The sequence below is a fragment of the Emydura macquarii genome, unplaced genomic scaffold (assembly GCF_026122565.2).
Source record: "Emydura macquarii macquarii isolate MOO-44397 ecotype Brisbane River unplaced genomic scaffold, CSIRO-AGI_Emac_v2 contig_1477, whole genome shotgun sequence".
In the NCBI taxonomy this organism is placed as follows: domain Eukaryota; kingdom Metazoa; phylum Chordata; order Testudines; family Chelidae; genus Emydura; species Emydura macquarii.
The window spans coordinates 25,762,349-25,781,285 of record NW_027131614.1 but is presented as its reverse complement, the minus strand read 5'-3'; the positions used below and the strand labels follow the sequence as shown (position 1 = coordinate 25,781,285).

General features: G+C 40.7%; 1 protein-coding gene across 2 annotated transcripts in view; it reads right to left on the bottom strand.

Moving 5' to 3' along the window:
• Positions 1 to 18,937, bottom strand: part of NOL4 (nucleolar protein 4) — a 219,311-nt gene that overhangs the window by 142,456 nt on the left and 57,918 nt on the right. Inside the window, exon 5 of one of the 2 annotated variants that reach the window (XM_067553820.1) lies at positions 12,155 to 12,287. In XM_067553820.1, the coding sequence (XP_067409921.1) occupies positions 12,155 to 12,287 (133 nt within the window). Of the gene's footprint in view, positions 1 to 8,716; positions 8,804 to 12,154; positions 12,288 to 18,937 lie in introns of those variants that run through there. The other variant, XM_067553819.1, reaches the window with a different exon arrangement.

Genomic DNA, 18,937 nt, shown 5'->3' with positions numbered 1-18,937 from the left:
AGAATGTTTAGCAGAATAATTAACCCATATTTCAAAGACCATTCAAGGCAAAGCGACCCATTAAAAACACTCCAGTCATAGGGAGGAGAAAAAAATCTGGGGGGAGGGATTTAGTGGCTTACAGATTGTTGTAAAGAAGCAATAAAGCCTGTCTTTCTATTCAGTCCAGGATTTTTAGCGTCTTGAAAAGTTATGAATTTAAGCTCCCAGAAACGAAACATGAAACAAGACTCACTGAGCTCTCATATGAACTCTCACAGAAAAATTATAAAAAGACAAAAACACCATATCACCTGTGGGTGGACACTTTTCAAAATGACCTCTGACCTCTCAGTCCTCATCCTCAAAGGAAACCTTCAAAAGACGAGCGTGGGAGCTTAAATTCATGATTTTTAGTGTCTAGCAAAGTTATGGACTGAATAGATACACTGGATTTATGGCTTATTACAACAATCTATCTCCCCACAAAACACCCCCCAAGCCTTTGTTTCCTCCCTCCATGACTGGAAAGGTGTTAACAGGCCACTTCACCTTGAATGATCCCTTGAAATGTTTTAACTACTTATGCTTAACTATCTGTTCCTCCTTGTATTTAGCTGTCGCACCAGGTATGTCTACACAGCGAAGAAAAACAAGGCTTGGGCTGGTGCCCAGGCTCTATGACCCTGTGGGGTGGGAGGGTCCCAGAACCCAGGCTCCAGCCCAAGCCTGGAAGTCTACACAGCAGTCAAATGGCCCTACAGCCCAATCACCACAAACCCAAGTTGAGGGGCATGGGCCAGACACTGGTCTTTGCTGTGTAGACATAGCCTCCAAGTACATTTCCCAGACCTGAAGAAGAGCTCTGTGTAATCTCATAGAATCATAGAGTTGGAAGGGACCTCAGGAGGTCATCTAGTCCAACCCCCTGCTCAGAGCAGGACTAACCTCAGTTAAATAATCCCAGCGAGGGTTTTGTCAAGCCGCATCTTAAAAACCTCTAAAGATGGAGATTCCACCACCTCCCTAGGTAATTTCAAAATCTTGTCTCTCTCACCAGCAGAAATTGGTCCAATAAAAGATACTACCCCACCCCACCCAGTCTCTCTAATACAAAAAATGGACACCCTGAGTGAAATCCTGGCCCATTGACTTCAATGGACCAGGATTTCACTCTGAGCACTACGAGAGCTGATGCAGAGAATGGAGCACTCGGGTGATGTGTCTTGCTGAATAGCCAAACTGAAGTAAATGACAAGATGCTCAGCACATTTGTATTTAGAAAAACAAAGACAGTAAAGCATACCCTGTACTAAAGCACTTAAGAGGGAATATTCTTTAGTTTGGGAGAAATGGTGTGGGGGAGGTTAGGACTGTAGGCCAATCCTTGTTTTTCAATTAGGTTCAATGGGTTTCAGTGTTCTTGAGGGACAGAGACACACAGTGCTGGAGACTAAAAATCCCTCTCCCACCTAAAGGAGGAGAATGTCTAAGGAACATACCTTGATTCAGAGGAATTCACTTTGCAGGGCAGGAGATTTTAGGCTCCACAACCGCAAAACCACAAAACAAACAGTGTCTCCATTCCCTTTGTATTACTTAATGGAGTATGGTGATTTGGCTACTAAAACTTGATCCTATGTAACCCATGCCTGCTTAGTGTGGTGCTCTGTCCTCCCTCTAGTGGCACCTACCCCAGCTAGCATGGTTCTTAGCTAATGCAGTAGAGGCTCACACACTAAGTTTCAGAGGGCCCAGGTTTGATCCCACCTGCTGATGACTAGGGTCTGTCAGCATTACACCTACACATGTTGAAGCACATGCACAGAAGGAAAAGGTGTTCAGCAATACATCCAGCTTGGCTGTGTGCATTGGACACACAAAACATACTACAGAGATTCTGACATCCTATTCAGCTAGGCACCTTCAGCCCTCTCTTCACTACAGATCTGCCAGGCCATGAAGTTGGAGGAAAATAGGAGCAGAGACCAGGCAGGGCAGTTGCACAAGAGTTAGGTAGGCACCTCTAAGTGATTTAGCCAGGAATGCACGCAGCTTACTGGGGAGCAATTAACTCCTCCTTGGAAAGAATTCACTCTATCTGCACATGCCCTTTTCAGGGCTGAGTTTCAGGAAATTAGTGTTCTCTGATGCCAAGCAGGAGACCTGGGTTCAAGACTGAACTCGAGACTCTGATTCCTCAGTTATAGAGGAGTACATGGCAAACTTGCCATCTTTAGTCATAGACTCATACCAACAGTACACCTCTTCTAAACATTTATGCTGTCACCATCTCCCCATTTCACTAGCCAAATGACCCTATTAGGCACATTCTTACAGGGAGAGAAGGAAAGGATGCCACCTAGCAGCTGGATTCAGAAAGCAGAAAAATAGTCTCTTGCCTTGTTAACAGACTTCATAACATCCCAATTTTCAATTAAAAATGGGGCAAATTTGCAAAGAATGCAACAATATTTGCCATTTAAAATCTGTGATTAGAGAACAAGAAGAGTCGGGGATTATACTCTCAGCCAGGAATCTAAGCATCTGCACAGTTCATGGAAAGCACATACAGATTAAGACCCATTAAAGAATTGTGGAAACCTAGCAGAAAGAAATATGGAGTAAGGGAGTATAGGAACATAGCCAGACATATGCTAAATCACTGAATTAAAACTATTATCTGTAAATAAACTCCACTGTTTAATAATTGAGTAAACAAAATTACAGCCGCCAGAATCAACCTCACCAGAATCAATTCAAATCACCCACCACCTGCTCTGAAAATGTGAACAGTGAAGTCCTGGCTCCATTGAAATCAGTGGGGCTTTTGCCATTGACTACAATAGGGTTGGAATTTCACAGACTATTTTGTGTCTGGTGACACTGAGTAAAATTTTAAACACACCTGTGCAAGTTTTGGTTTTTTTTTAAACAGGACTTTGTTACTTATATGCTCCCGAAAATGTTACCTCTTGTCCTTAAGCAGACAAAACTCCCAGAATGTTTTCTATGTCTGTGATGTATGTCCCCATACAACATGAATAGTGGATGCACTGAACACAGAAAGCTATGCCAGCTTGCCTTTCTTGATATGCAGTTCACCTTTGTATTCCTCTTACTGTATGAATAATTGTCTTATTTGGAAATACTGGTGTGTAAGCACAATTATTGCACTTCCAAAGAGAAGATAGACTCTCTCTCTCTCATGGCCAAAATATCAGGAAGTACATGTGCCTGACCAGCCTTCTGTGTACTTAAAGTTGTGATCCACGCAGATATGATTTTATTTGAATGGTTCTTTTTATGACATTAAAATTAGATAACTATAGTTCAGTCCTGGCCCCCTTGAAATCTCTGGTAAAATCTCCATCAATGACAATGAGACAGAATCAGGAGGCTCTTAGTGTGTGTCTTCATCACAAATGAAGGTGTGATTGCAATGCAGGCAGGCATATGTGCACTAGCTTTAATCTAATTGGCACAGTGATAGTGAGCATGTGGTGGTGTGAGTTAATCACCCCAGTACAAGCCTGCTGGGAACCCTGGGTATACACTTGGCTTGCTGGCCCATGCCAGCGTCCATGCTGCCATGCCTTCATTGCTATTGTTATCCACACTAACTAGATTACAGCTAGCATGGGTCTCCCTACCCATGCTGCAATCACACTTTCATTTTCAGCATAGACTTACTCTTAATGCCACATCCAGAGTCCCTTGCAGTCAATGGAAAGAATCCTGCCAACTTCAGTGGGCCTTGGATCAGGCTCTCACTGAATTTCTCCTTATAACAAAGCAGAAAGGTCAGAATACTAAGAAAACTCAACAATTAGAATTCCCTGCATTTAACAGGAACATATTTCCAAATTATGCACTTGCTTTCCTTTACTTACAAGGTGCCTGCTAGTTCTGCAAATTATTATTTGCAGATCAACTGCGATGGAGAAGAGTCGTCTTTCTAAAAAGAGACTAGTCAGCATTCACTGCCTTAGCACACAATAATGAATACAACAATTGTCATTTTTCCAACATCAAGTAAGTTCTGTTTGAAAATATTGCTTCTCACATCTCAAGTAAAAAACCCAACCACTTATGTTCTAACGTAGCAAACAACACAAAACACTTTAATGCTGAAAAGAATCACTCTTCTTTTTATAGGCAAAGTACTTGCTTATGGTTAGCAAATAACACTACATTTTAAACTATTCAGCATCACAGACCATTCTATCAAATGAAAGTCACTTTAAACTACCATAACAAACAGAACAAAGTCTTTCACAAGGCATCCTCGTGTCACTAGGGACTTTGGTGTTCAGGAAAAAAAAAATGTTTTAATAGCTTCCTTAATTAAAAACCGTAACAGTAAAGAAGTGGTAAATTTCATTTTCTATTAGGCATATTGTTTTACATCCTTTTTATTAAAGTAAAAATGAGTTTAGATGTTTTCACTAAATTAGTCTGCTACATTTCACATTTATGTAAAATGATAGTCTATGCTAGCTTACATTTTAACAGTAGTTACGTGAGAAAGCAACCTATACTGTACAACTGTACTGGACAAGGAAGTCAAACTTAGTCAACGTGTATGTAGAGCTCCCTCTGAAGTCTACTGGTGCATATTCAAAAGACAAAATGAGTAACACTGGAAAGTAAAGCTATATCCAAGACCAGCACACCTCCATAATATTGAGACTAAAAAAAAAAACCCCAACACCCCAGAATCTGAAGAATTGAAATACAACATTCTAAAAAAAGGTGGAGTAAATGTTTTAGGACTTGCTCTACTGAAATCAACAGAAAATTGGCTCAGTTGAATAACAGAGTAGGGAAGAGGGGAAACATCCCCTTGGACAGTTACTGGTTATTTCCACTGGCTGAAATTCATCTTTTAGCAGAGGATCAGTGCAAACCAGTGCACCATTTAAGTCCTTAAAATAGGGACTAAGCAGATATATAGGCATGGTGTTGGCCCTCTACACGGGGGTAAATTTCACTTTTGTGACTGCATGGCTCATACAAAAATGATGCATGTAACTAGAATGGAGTGTCAGCAAGTATTTTAATGTTTTTGTGTAAAGATAATTTTCATGTTTGAACTATTATTGGCTGAAAGTATTCTTATGTAATTATGCAACAGCAGCTAAGAACTTGTTTGTAACCAACAGTTAATAGTTGGTTGCTAACAAGTCAAACATGGCAAACAATTTTGAGGCAATTATTGTCATTACAAGGCTTCCTCACTTATTTAAGGCAAAAGTAATAGAAAGTGACAGTTGTGCTGGGAGGGTGGTGTGGAAAATGCAATTATTCCCTGGTCGCGATGAACCAGTCAGAATGCAGCACACAGTCTGCTAAATGCATCATTCATGGTTAGTAATATTTTCATCTCTAAAGCAAATTACAGTGTAAACAAAGGCACTTTTAAAAAAAAAAAAAAAACAGAAGTTAAAAAAGAAAAAGGATTAGAGAATATATGTAGTTAGTAAATAAAACAGAAAAGATAGTAGATATATTCTTTAGCACAGTGCACCCGTAAGGTGCTTGTAAACCTGCATCACATAAATGAGAAGGAGGATGTTCTGTGTGTTCAGAAGGTGGAGCTCTGAACTCTGGATATGGGTAGCACTTAATGACACTAATATAGGAGGAAGAAGCAGTGTCCTTGATGAAAGGATGCTGGTATTTTATCTCATCACACGTTGGATGTAATATCAAAAGCAGATTACCTACTACCACCCAAAAAAAGTACATCAGATACTTGCCTAGCTATGGAGTCATTCTGATGACAATGCAAAAAATCAGTTGCCATATCAGTGGAAGGTGGTGTTTTAAAATGTTTGACATTGAAAATTCCACTCAAACCACCTAAGAATCCATAGTGATGTTAAATACAGCTGCATTAACATTTAGAGCTATTACACATTCTCAATATAGTACATCATCACTGACATCATATCAGTGCCAAAGAGTCATTACAGTGCCATTGGCAGTATCTCATGCACTTGCACTAGTAACACATCAGCTCCAAAGAAGTCATCAACATTTCAATGGAACTTGATTTCTACAATTGTATTGGTATTGGATTATTTTAGTGTATTTTTTGCAGTTCATATATTTATTTGTACACACTAAAGTACCGTACACCTAAGCCAACCCAATGGGCCAAATTCACCAGAGTGTAACTCCATTGAAGTGAAATAATACTATTACAGTACATCAAGCTCCCAAGTTCACTTAAACTCTGCTTAGGTGAACAAGGTATTAATTTTTTCAGATGGAGCGATATATTATAACCTTACTTCCTGGCTGAACAATCTTGTGTGATGTTGAAATGTTATCTTATGCATGTCAATTTCTCGTCAATTCAGCTCATGGCTTCTTCAGAACTGTATACAAGTGAACATTATAGTCCTTCTCTTTATTGAAAAGTGAATTTAGTGGTTGCAAAAAGTGGCAGATTGACAGCCCTGCAGATAGGAGACCTCTGTTTTGCCCCAGAACAGATACCACACGGCAGAAGCAGAGAACTCCCTCATGATGCCCTGCCTATTTGCCTCATCCTTCATCTTTGAGATAATCTTTCAGGCAAGGGTCCTTTGCGTTTCCATGACTATTCAGACCTTACTTCTTCATCTCAGACTTCCAAAAGATGCCAATTTTGATGCTGGCTTTCTGTGATATGCCAGATGTCTAATAGGAACTGGACCAAGATCACTAAAAACTCAACTCACAAGAAGGGCTTTTTTTTATTAATATTCTTATGTTACTGATTTTTTTTTTTTGGGGGGGGGGGGGGGGGGGGAGGACACTGCCATGAAACGAGTATGTTGGATTAGACATCACCTAGAAAGACTGGCATTTATCATACTGGAATTTTTTGCCATGCAAAATGAGAATCTGCTCCCAAGCATCTCTACTCCCATCACATCACAGGAGTCAAGTACATTATAGTTTACAATTTGCAATAGTCTTCATGAAATCTTAGAATGGTGTATTCTGCGTACTTGTTCTTTCTACATCCATAGGGCCACATCCTGCAGCCCCTATTCAGTCAATACTCCCTACATTAAATAGAAGCTGAGACTAATTTGCTCAAAACATTTGTTTTTAGATTGAAAATGAATTAGGTTTTAAAACATCGGATACACTAGGCATAAAGGACATTCACAATTCCAAAGCTGTACTCACTGTAGTATGCAGATTTCAAAATAGAACTAATCACGTAGTAGTAAATCCGAACACGAATCTAAAAAAATCAGATTCTGGAAGGTACAAAATGGAAGTTTTTTTACATAGCAAATGTAGTACAACAACTGACAAGAAGATAAAAGGGACATGCTGACAGGCTACTTTCTTTTCAGTGTGTTATAACTTTATGACTTACTAAATTCCCAGTATTTTTTGCACATTAAAAATGCCATTTCCATAGTTCACTGATTTTTTTTTAAATCTAAAAACCTCAGATTCACACATCAAGAGTAACTCTAAAATATTTGGGCCTTTAAGGTTCTGAGCACTTCACTGAAGACCAGTGGCACTGAGAGTCTTTCACCCCTGGCCAAAGGTGTTCAGCCCCTCTCAGACCTTGCTCATCATAAACTGCTCTGTACAAACTGTGTCTCTGAACTAAAAATAAAGCTGTGTCATCAGCTAATATGAATACAAGATAATTCTGTTCCTGATCTGCACTGTATGTTGAACTCATGGGGAGTTACGTATCTGGTTCACTTACAGCAAAAAGCTCATGATAGGCCTAGTGCTGAAATTTTGCTTCATCGTAACGCCCAGTGCTCAACAATGTCAGGGTCAGGCCTGAAACGTATGCAACTACAATGAGAAAAGTCTTGTAGCACACCCATTCACCCATTTGTTCTAGACTCATCTTCGGCCCGGCCTTTGCCCCTATCATGCTTTGCTTGATGTTACTCTGAGGAGGGCGGGGGGATGTAAAGACAATTTTGAAGCTGATTTTTAGAAATCAAAAGGTCTTTCAGGCTTCATCAGTATGAGGAGAAGAGCTCACCTCTATAGCTCACCTGTTATTGCATGGGAAGATAGATTAGAAGTTTGGCTTGGACTAATTTCAGAGTATAAAACATAGGAAAGGGTATGTATAACAGACTGTGTTAGATAAAGCTATGCATTACTGCGAGTGTTACAACCGAATTAGCCAACGCTCTTTGTTTCACAGGAAGTTGTTGAGTAAATGTCACAACATTTGAAACACAAAGGGGGAGCAATACTTGGGTCTTTTGGTCTTTAAATGACAAACAACGTGAAGGAACCACAGGGGAAGGGTGGGAAGCAAATAGCCAGAATTAGTAAATATACACAATGTGTGAGGCCTAGCAACTTGTTGCTACAGACAAAGAACAAAGTGAGCACCACTAGAGGACTCTCAAGCTTTTTAAGGAAATACTACCCAATTCCTATACACTACAAATACTCTAATACAAAAATAAAATTAAAAAAAAAAAAATCAAAGTATTAGATACAAAGATATTAATAAGGATCTAACAACGTTTCTGGCTAAAGTTTAAAGTTAAGTCATGACATTTTTAATTTTAACTGTAAACAGCTCTACAGGTTTCATGTAATAATAATGACGGCTGTCTGTAGGGAGAAGTTATATACTTCTTAAAGATAATTTTTAAACTACCACTATTTTTTTTAAAAAGTTCATAAAGGTGCAGACAAAGCAAATAAAGCACAGAAATCAAAACAGGTCTTAACTCACTTTGATACTCCTTAGTATAGTAAGCAGTATTGTGAACAGGTATAACTTCCATCTTTTTCCAATTAAGACAAAGTCATCCATTTTATCCTGCTCTTGATGATTGCCTTTATTGCTATCTCAAATAATAGAAACAAAATACAAACCTCAACATTAAGTTCAGACCAAACCTGGCTGCTTCTAGGGTCCTACTCCTACAAGCCCTTACTTTCCTCTAATCCAAGCTCCCACCCACGTCTCTTATTCTGGGAGAGGTAACAAATTGCTACAATGAACCTGCAGAATTTACTCAGCAGTTTTGCACAAGGTTCTAACTCCTGCTACTAGAGTGGGTCAACAAAAGAACCCTGTCTCTCTATGCCATTCTGTAGATCTTGTAACCCTCCTACAGAGGCATTTAAAGGACAGTTTTCAAACACAAAACCCACTTTAAAAGTTTTGACACAATGGGTCTAGTAACCCCCAATTAAATGCACTTAGATGCCTAGTTTTAGAAAACTAAAGATGTCTACAAACCCTGCCTTCAATCTATGATCTGAGGCAAGGGCTGATGGGTCAGGTCTGGTAATACTAGAGTCCCAAGAGCCACATCAAGGGCCAAACAAACAGAGCCCAGCTGTTTGGCTGGAGTTCTGCCTGCAGATAAGCTATAAATAGGACCTCTCACAAAGAATTAGCTTAGGGCCAGGGTTAGAAAGCTTAAAAAGAGAACAGAAACATAGAACTAGATTTACAGAAGGAGAAATGAGTTAGATAATTTATAATCTTGTTAAGACCAGCCACTGTGACAATCTTCTATACACTCCACTCCACTGGGAGACCAGCTAGCAAGTGCTGCCCCAGAAGGGGATATGGCCGGTGCAGCGGGGAATAATTTGATTACAAACTAGAGCTGCTTTTCCTTGCAGAAACCCCACTGGGTAGGGCAACAGCTCTTTCCCAGCTCCTCCCCAAAGGCTGCAGGTGCAGGTGTTTGTGGTGCTATTCTCATCCCTCTCACCAGCCAATGTGAATCAAGTCCCTATTGTTCAAAAATGTATGAAGCCTACTTTGCAGTGAGAACTGCCCTTAATGAGATAGCATGGGTAAAATTCACCTCTCCTCCCACTCCCCTTCACAAGGCCTGAGTAAGAGAACTTTGTGTGGAAAACAGCATGCAGGTAGGGGAATGGGGTTTATCCTCAACCCCTAGGCACGGCACAGTACTGGAAGGCAATCACAGTGTAACTACTTGGTGAAAAAGTTGCAGTTAACCTTATGGGAGGGTTTGTATGTATGAATTGTGACCCGTTGTGAAAACCTCCTTTAGCACCAACCTATTATGAACTGGCACAGATTCCTGCGTGCCTTTCAGAAGCCACTGGGTGTAGCTGATCTGCCTATGCCCTTTCCTGTTCTGTGCATAGGTACCAGAAAGCTTCTAAATGCAAAATAGCATGATTTTTATCCTGAATATGCTTCTGATATTAATCCTTGCTGTGGCTAAGTTCAAACAACAGGATCATGGAAGGTGCAGTGAATGCACTAGAAGACAATGTGTGTTCTTAAATCAATTCTTCCATCATGCTTTCTGCAGTTCACAACATTGGGTCCCAAACTGAAGGCTGTGTTAATGAATAGGTGGAACTATATTTACAATCATGGAACCATGGTCTAATATACTAAACTAGTAGGACTTACAGTGCAATTGTCTTTCACCCTATGCTTCACATTTAGTGCTCGGGCCTGCTTCATCATTCCACTGTACACTGGTATAATGCCATGATTTCAACTGAATGACCCCAGCATATAACTGGAGTAACACAGTGGTGACTCAGGACTTGTGTCTCCCAAGGAAGGGAATGTGTAAGCATATCAATAGAACAGATTACACAGATACACTAGACCCAGGCTTGATTGACCCAATGGTTACAGGTTTGCAAAGGGTTCCCAATGCTAGAAAGTCTTTCCAAAGAGGAGACTGTGGTGGCATAAAACAGCCCACAGAGCCCCAGCTAATTTTTAATTATGATCAGTAGGCCAGGGTATAAATGTATGATCCATTCTCCCCTCAATGTAAAGCAGACCTTCCACCAAAGTCAATGACAGGTTTGTGCAGAGATGCAGGATAGAATTCTGGCTTTATGCAGTACCTAATTTTAATGACTAAAGATTTACCTTTACACCACCACTACTTTTACCCTTTGTTTCTCTTCCTTCACCATCCTCCTTTCTTTGTTTCTCTCCTTCTTCCCTGTCTTTGTATGTCTCCTCCATTCTTCCTTCTGCCTTTCCTTCCCTGCAGCAACTTCCAGTTCTTAACCCATTATGTTTTATTCCCATTCCATCCACTAAAATGATCAGTGATTAAATAGTTAATATTGACACCCACATGTCTTCAGTGGGCTTGAGATAACACTCTAATGAGATAAATACGGAACAGGGGAATTCACACTCTGAGCCATTGTCTAAAGCTGTTTTGCAGACACAGAAAGATGTTGCTTTATTTGTTTATACTCTCTTCTCACGTGGAACATTTTCTTCACAATCACAAAGGCTAAAAACTGACTTTTTATTTTTTAACAAAAGCTTAGTTTCTGGATCATAAGACTACTTCTCTTGGGCCAAATAAATGCACCAAGTAAGCTAGATCCAGCCCACAGGCCATACTTGACATCACTTCTTTAAGCAGCAGTCCTGAAATCTGAACTGTTTCATCGAGTTAATTTCATACATATCTGCAAAGCTAAAGACATATCGTTGGTCTGGCTTACACTAATTCTTTAGTTCTGTGTTTAGATTTTCTATATAATAAGGAATTAATTGTATTTTCATAGTGGATTTTGTTGTGGTCTTGGGGGGAAAAGCACAAAAGCAGGCAGCATAGAAATAAGATATAACCTGTGATTGGATATAAAGAGAGTATCTTCCTTAACTATGGGTTAGATTGTGTCCCCAGGACACAGATCAGTCCATTGCTGCACCAGCCCAGGATCAGCTCAGGGAAGGATTTGTGGCACAGGCAGCCCCAATTCCTTCTGCTTCCCCCTTGCTTCTGGAGGATCATAGATTTGTGCTAAGAACCAAGACTCCAGGTAAGGGAAGAGCAGGCTGCCATTGCAGCACCTCTTGACACTCTATTCCTGGACCCAATGTCTAGATAGTCATACAGAGGTGAAGGGTTGCAGGGATTTTACTTCCCCTTATACCATATGGGCACACTATGTATTTAATAATATAAAAAACCCAGCATGCAGTGGGTAAGTCCTCACCTGTAAGCAACAGTTAGCCTGCAAAAAAAAAAAAACCAACCCTGTCATCCATGTATTGAGACAAAGTGAATCTATGTCTTAAGTTGCCTGCTAAAATAGATTCTCAAGGAAAGAACATGGCAGGTTGCTGAATGAAGGTAATGCATAAAAGATGGACAACCTTTTTTTTAAATTTTGTTAAAAGGCTTACCATCTTGTTGACTCTGAAGATTCTGAGGACTTTGCATTCTTTCTTCAAGATTAGAACTGAGGTCAGAGTTCACAGCCGACATCCTGGTGGAGTCACTCATATCAAACTCATCGCTTTCTATGGAACTTTCATCCTGAAAATTTAAAATTTCATGTTTCAGGTGCATTAGAAAATGTCATGATAATTTTCAAATATGATCTTGCTAATTCATACTAATGACTGGGGCACCTTTGTGAATTAGCAAGTAAGGAAACAAACGTAGTAAGAAGATCAAGGATAATATATCACATAATGAACTATGATCATTTATTTGGCAAGTCTAGTTCAGGTTTAATTAATTATGATAATACTCCATAAGATACTAGTAAGTGTTCTCTAGAACGTTTCGAACAAGCAAAGTGTTAGTCTGAGAACTCAAGACAGCTTTCTGCTATAAAATCTCAGTGGAAAACAAAAGTTCTCCATTTTTGTTGCTTGAATTGCTCTCCTTATCTGAATGAGTGGTGCCATTGACAATATGAGATATTATGGTGACATTCTGGCCCCACTAAAGTCAATAGCAAAACTCTGTTTGACTTCAAAGGGGCAAGATTTCACACTCAAGCTGTAATTGCAGTAAGAAAAGTGACTGCAAAAGTGGAATCTTCTCACTCACCCCATGCCCAGTCTTGCTCACATTGAAATCAAAGGCAAAACCAGCTAATATAATTGTGGGAGAGTGAACTGGATTTTATTCTGGCTCACACATCTTCAATGTAATTCTTAACTATTAACTCTGATTACAAATTCTTTATTATTGATGATGTGTGAGCCAGAAGAGACACAGCTTGAATTTTAGATCATTGTAGAGGGAACAGGTTGGAGCCCCAGTCCAGCTAATGTTGTCCCTCCTGCTTACCTCTTCTCACGTTAATAGTCCCACTAAAGTCAATGGCTCCACACCTGTGCTTAAAGTTAAGCAAGTTCATAAGTTTTTTCAGGATTTGGAACTTGAACTGGACAAACATGGAAAGCTTCAATGACGTTTTTGTAGTCACTTTAAGAGTTTAACAACATTTTCCAAAGGCTTGTCTGTTAATAACAAGAAGGTTTTAGAGAAAATGCAAAAAAGCAATAAGGCTGATGAAGTTGTATCCACTGAAAAAGTTTTAAATGCTTTCTTAAGAATATGAGGCATATTCATTTGTTCTTTCATAAAGACTGAACTTTAACTAGCAGGCAATGGACTATGTTTTAATTTGTTCTTTGTTAGTAACCATGAATGAACTAGAAATGTTCAGCTAATGCTAGAATTGGATGTAAATATGTTAATGAGCTGGTCTGGATGGACAGAAGTAAATTTCCCAGGGCTGCTGGGAGCTCCTATTGGGCCAGGATGGTTCTGCACCACCCTTTTCAAGGGCTGTATCTTAAAACTATAGTTTAGCTTAATGTGTTTGGAGTGACAGTTTATTATTCGTGAGGGACTGGATTGCTATGCTGGCTAGCTGTAGTAGATAAATTAGCTTTCACCTCAGATTCTTCCTTCCAACAGCGATACAAAGATGATTAGTGAAATCAAGGAAACAGAACCTTAGTATAAATCAAAGGATGGATTTTTAAAGTCCACCATATTGTATGCAATTCTTAGGAGCATTTCTGATACATGTCTCCAACTTCATACTGTTACATTTTCGTTGCCATTTTGTTCTTGGTTCCAGAATATAATATCTAGGCACTGAAAGTATCAGAATCGTAGAATCATAGAAGTGTAGGACTGGAAGGGATTTTGAGAGGTCATCTAGGTCAGTCCCCTGCACTTATGGCTGGACTAAGTATTATCTAGACCACCCCTGACAGGTGTTTGTCTAACCTGTACTTAAAAATCTCCAATGATAGAGATTCCACAACCTCCCCAGGCAATTTATTCCAGTGCTTAACTATCCTGACAGTTAGGAATTTTTTCCTAATGTCCAACCTAAACCATCCTTGCTGTAATTTAAGCCCATTGCTTCTTCTCCTATCCTCAGAGATTGAGAACAATTTTTCTCCATCTTCCTTGTAACAATGTTTATATACTTGAAAACTGGTGCGAAAGGGTGGAGGAGTTGCGTTGTATGTAAGAGAGCACTATGATTGCTCTGATCTCCAGTATGAAACTGGAGATAAGCCAGTTGAGTTAAGCTTAGAAGCAAGAACAATAAGGGTGATGTCATGGTGGGTGTCTGTTATAGACCACCAGACCAGGAGGATGAGGTAGATGAGGCTTTCTTCAGTCAACTAGGGAAAGTTTCCAGTTCACAGGACCTGGTTCTCATGGGGGACTTCAATCACCCTGACATCTGCTGGAAGATCAATACAGCAGAGCACAAACAATCCAGGAAGCTTTTGGAGAGTGTTGAGGACATCTTCCTGCTGCAAGTGCTGGAGCAACCAACTATGGGGCCGTGCTCCTCTTGACCTGCTGCTCTCAAACAGGGAAGATTTGGTAGGGGAAGTAGAAGTGGGTGGCAACCTAGGCAGCAGTGACCATGAGATAGTCAAGTTCAGGATCCTGACAAAAGGAAGAAAGGAGAACAACAGGATATGGACCACGGACTTCAGAAAAGCAAGCTTTGACTCCCTCAGGGAACTGATGGGCAGGATCCCCTGGAAGCTAATATGAGGGGGAAAGGAATCCAAGAGAGCTGGCTATATTTTAAAGAAACCTAATTGAGGGCACAGGAACAAACCATCACGATGTGCAGAAAGAATAGCAAATATGGTAGGCGCCCAGCTTGGCTTAACAAAGAAGTCTTTGGTGAGCTTAAACACAAAAAAGAAGCTTACAACAAGTGGAAGCTTGGTCAGATGACTAGGGAGGATAATAAAAGTACTGCTCAAACATTCAGGAATGAAATCAGGAAGGCCAAAGTGCAATTGGAGTTGCAGCTAACAAGGGATGTGAAAGGGAACACGAAGGGTTTCTACAGGTATGTTACCAACAAGAGGAAGATTAGGGAAAGTGTGGGCCCCTTACAGAATGGGGAGGCAACATAGTGACAGAGGATGTAGAGAAACCTGAGGTACTCAATGCCTTTTTTGCCTCTGTCTTCATAAACAAGGTCAGCTCCCACACTACTGCACTGAGCAGCACAGAATGGGAAGGAGGTGAACATCCCGCAGTGCTGAAGGAACAGGTTCAGGATATTTGGAAAGATTGGACTTACACAAGTCCATGAGGCCAGATGCAATGCATCCGAGGGTGCTGAGGGAGTTCGCTGATGTGATTTCAGAGCCATTGGCTATTATCTTTATCTTTGAAAGCTCATGGCAATTGGGGGAGGTCCCTGATGATTGGAAAAAGGCAAACATAGTGCCCATCTTCAAGAAAGGGAAGAAAGAGGATCCAGGGAACTACAGACTGGTCAGCCTCACCTGGAAAAATCATGGAGCAGGTCCTCAAGGAATCCATTTTAAGGCCCTTGAAAGAGAGGAAGGTGACCAGGACCAGTCAACATGGATTCACCAAGGGCAAGTCATTCCTGACCAATCTAATTACCTTCTATGAAGAGTGACTGGCTCTGTGGATGTGGGGAAAGCGGTGGACATGATATACCTTGGATTTATCAAAGCTTTTGATACAGTCTCCCACAGTATTCTTATCAGCAAGTTAAAGAAATATGGGTTGGATAAATGGATAGAGAGCTGGCTAGATCGGGCTCAACGGGTAGTGATCAATGGCTTGATGTCTAGCTGGCAGCCGGTAACAAGCAGAGTGCCCCAAGGGTTGGTCCTGAGTCCGGTTTTGTTCAACATCTTCATTAATGATTTGGAGGATGGGGTAGACTGCACACTCAGCAAGTTTGCAGAGGACACTAAGATAGGGGGAGTGGTAGATATTCTGGAAGGTAGGGATAGGATACGGAGTGACCTAGACAAATTGGAGGATTGGGCCAAAAGAAATCTAATGAGGTTCCACAAGAACTAGTGCAGAGTCCTCCACTTAGGATGGAAGAATCCCATGCACTGCTACAGGCTGGGGACTGACAAGCTAGGCAGCAGCTCTGCAGAAAAGGACCTGGGAGTTATAGTGGATAAGAAGCTGGATATGAGTCAGTAGTGTGCTCTGGTTGCCAAGAAGGCTATTAGCATATTGGGCTGCATTAGTAGGAGCATTGCCAGCAGATCAAGGGAAGTGATTATTCCTCTCTATTCAGCATTGGTGAGGCCGCATTTGGAGTATTGTGTCCAGTTTTGGGTCCCCCACTACAAAAAGGATGTGGACAAATTGGAGAGAGTCCAGTGGAGGGCAACAAAAATTATTAGGGGGTTGGAGCACAAGACTTATGAGGAGAAACTGAGGAACTAGGCTTGTTTAGTCTGCAAAAGAGAAGAATGAGGGGGGATTTGATAGCAGGCTTTAACTACCTGAAAGGGGGTTCCAGGAAGGATGGAGCTAGGCTGTTCTCAATGGTAGTAGATGACAGAACAAGGAGCAATGGTCTCAAGTTGCAGTGGGGGGGGGGTCTAGGTTGGATATGAGGGGAAAAATTTTCACTAGGAGGGTGGTGAAGCACTGGAATGGGTTACCTAGGGAGGTGGTGGAATCTCCATCTTTAGAGATTTTTAAGCTGCAGCTTGACAAAGCCCTGGCTGGGATGATTTAGCTGAGGTTAGTCCTGCTTTGAGCAGGGAGTTGCATAGATGACCTCCTGAGGTCCCTTCCAACTCTAATGTTCTATGATTCTATGATCATGTCCCCTCTCAGTCTTCTCTTCTCCAGACTAAACAAACCCATTTTTTAATCTTTCTTCATAAGTCATGTTTTCTAGACCTTTAATCATTTTTGTTGCTCTTCTCTGGACTTTCTCCAATTTGTCCACATCTTTCCAGAAATGTGGCACCCAGAATTGGACACAATATTCCAGTTGAGGCCTAATAAGCACAGAGTTAGAGCAGAAGAATTACTTTTAAGTCTTGTTGACAATACGCCTTCTAATACATCCCAGAATGATGTCTGGTTTTTTTGCAACAGTGTTACACTCAGTGACTCATATTTAGCTTGTGAACCACTATGACCCTCAGATCCCTTTCTCCAGTACACTTTTCTAGGGAGTCATTTCCCATTTTGTATTTGTGCAACTGATTGTTCTTTGCTAAGTGGAGTACTTTTGTATTTGTCCTTATTGAATTTCACCCTATTTACTTCAGACCATTTCTTCAGTTTGTCCAGATCATTTTTAATTTTAATCCTGTCCTCAAAAGCACTTGCAACCCCTCTCAGCTTGTACTTATCCGTTGGAAAAAAAAGTTTAAAAATGATTATGAGAACTTCACTTGTGACGATGCTACTCACTAGTGAATGTTCCTTGTGCAAATGAAATACATTAAAAATTGCAACACCATTCATTGCACAATGTGGCAAAGATTTAATACACAAGAAGATTAGGTTTGCACGATCAAAGAGGCAATGCTGTCAGCTACAGTGAGAATGGGGGAGGAAGGGAGTGCCTCCTGCTACCATTATATCACTCCTGGTGGCTGATCTGGGTGGACAACTGGTATTCTGAAAGGGACCTGATTCCTGTCATCAGGCCAGAAAGGAAAATACTGAAATGCTCAGACTGTGACAGAGGAAAATATACTGTAGTGGATGGCCCTGCGCCAGCATTAGTGCTCTGCCTTGTATGGCAAGAGTGATTCTTAGTGGGAGGAAGGGGAAAAGTGAAAGAAGAATAATGTAGCTTTAAGCAGCATGCAAGGATCAAGCCTCCTATCTACTGCTGTTGGCGATCCTGGAATCGGTTTCCCAACCAGAGGTAGCCAACTCAGGGGATCCTGGCTGTGGGGAGATGAGGCAGCAGTTTTGTGGAGTTCTCATAGGGAATTGCAGAAAACCCCCAAGAAGAAGAGAGATCCCTGATATGTTTAGAGAAGTACTGACAATCCCTATTTTTGTGGAGATTTGAATAGTTCATGAATCTCCATTAATAGTCCGTATCTACTTATTATGAAAGAGAATCTGGCTGGCTTTACAGAATTCAAGAATCGGTCAGGGTCTTTGCCATAATCCAGCTGTTATGGTTGTTTTTAAAGGTTTTTCTTTTTTAAAAGAAAAAACAAATTCAGTTTATTTCTTGCAGGCAAGCAGAAGGACACAGCATGCAAGACTGTTTTTGGCTGGCACAGAGCCGGGCTTCTAACTATTTGGCAGCTCACATGGTAAATGAACACATTTCTATCAAAGTGAGTTTATTACAAATAATTTGCCAGTTCCCATCCAATTCATGAAGCACTTTCCAAAATCCGAAAAAGCACCACATGAATCACGAAAAAGCAAATAAATCATCAAAAAAGCAGTTTAGTCCCAATTCCCTTGGATGAAGCTCAGTTCTTAGCCAGGTTCCCTTTTTAGTCATTCTGATAGAAACCCCAATTCAGCAAAGCACTTAAGCACATGCTTAACTCTAAGCATGTACTTAAGTGCTTTGCTGAATTAGGGAGAGAGATTCTAAGAAGGATGGATTAATTCCCCATAAACTTCACTAGTGAGGTCCATCATCCTAATGATCCCAATCAATTTTGTTATTGCTTCCATTTGCACTCCTATAATGTGTTGCATATTGGCTTGAGAACTGGATGGCATTCACTTCGGGGCTTGGTAATAATGTTCCTTCTGAAAGTGGAGTTAGCTGTCACGGCTGAGCACAGGACTAATCCAGGATTGGACATACTGCCTCCATAGTCTTTGCAGCCCCCACTGGTCCAGTCACTTGAAAAGCAATGTCTAACACTTGAACTTATATCTCTAGTACAGCCGCA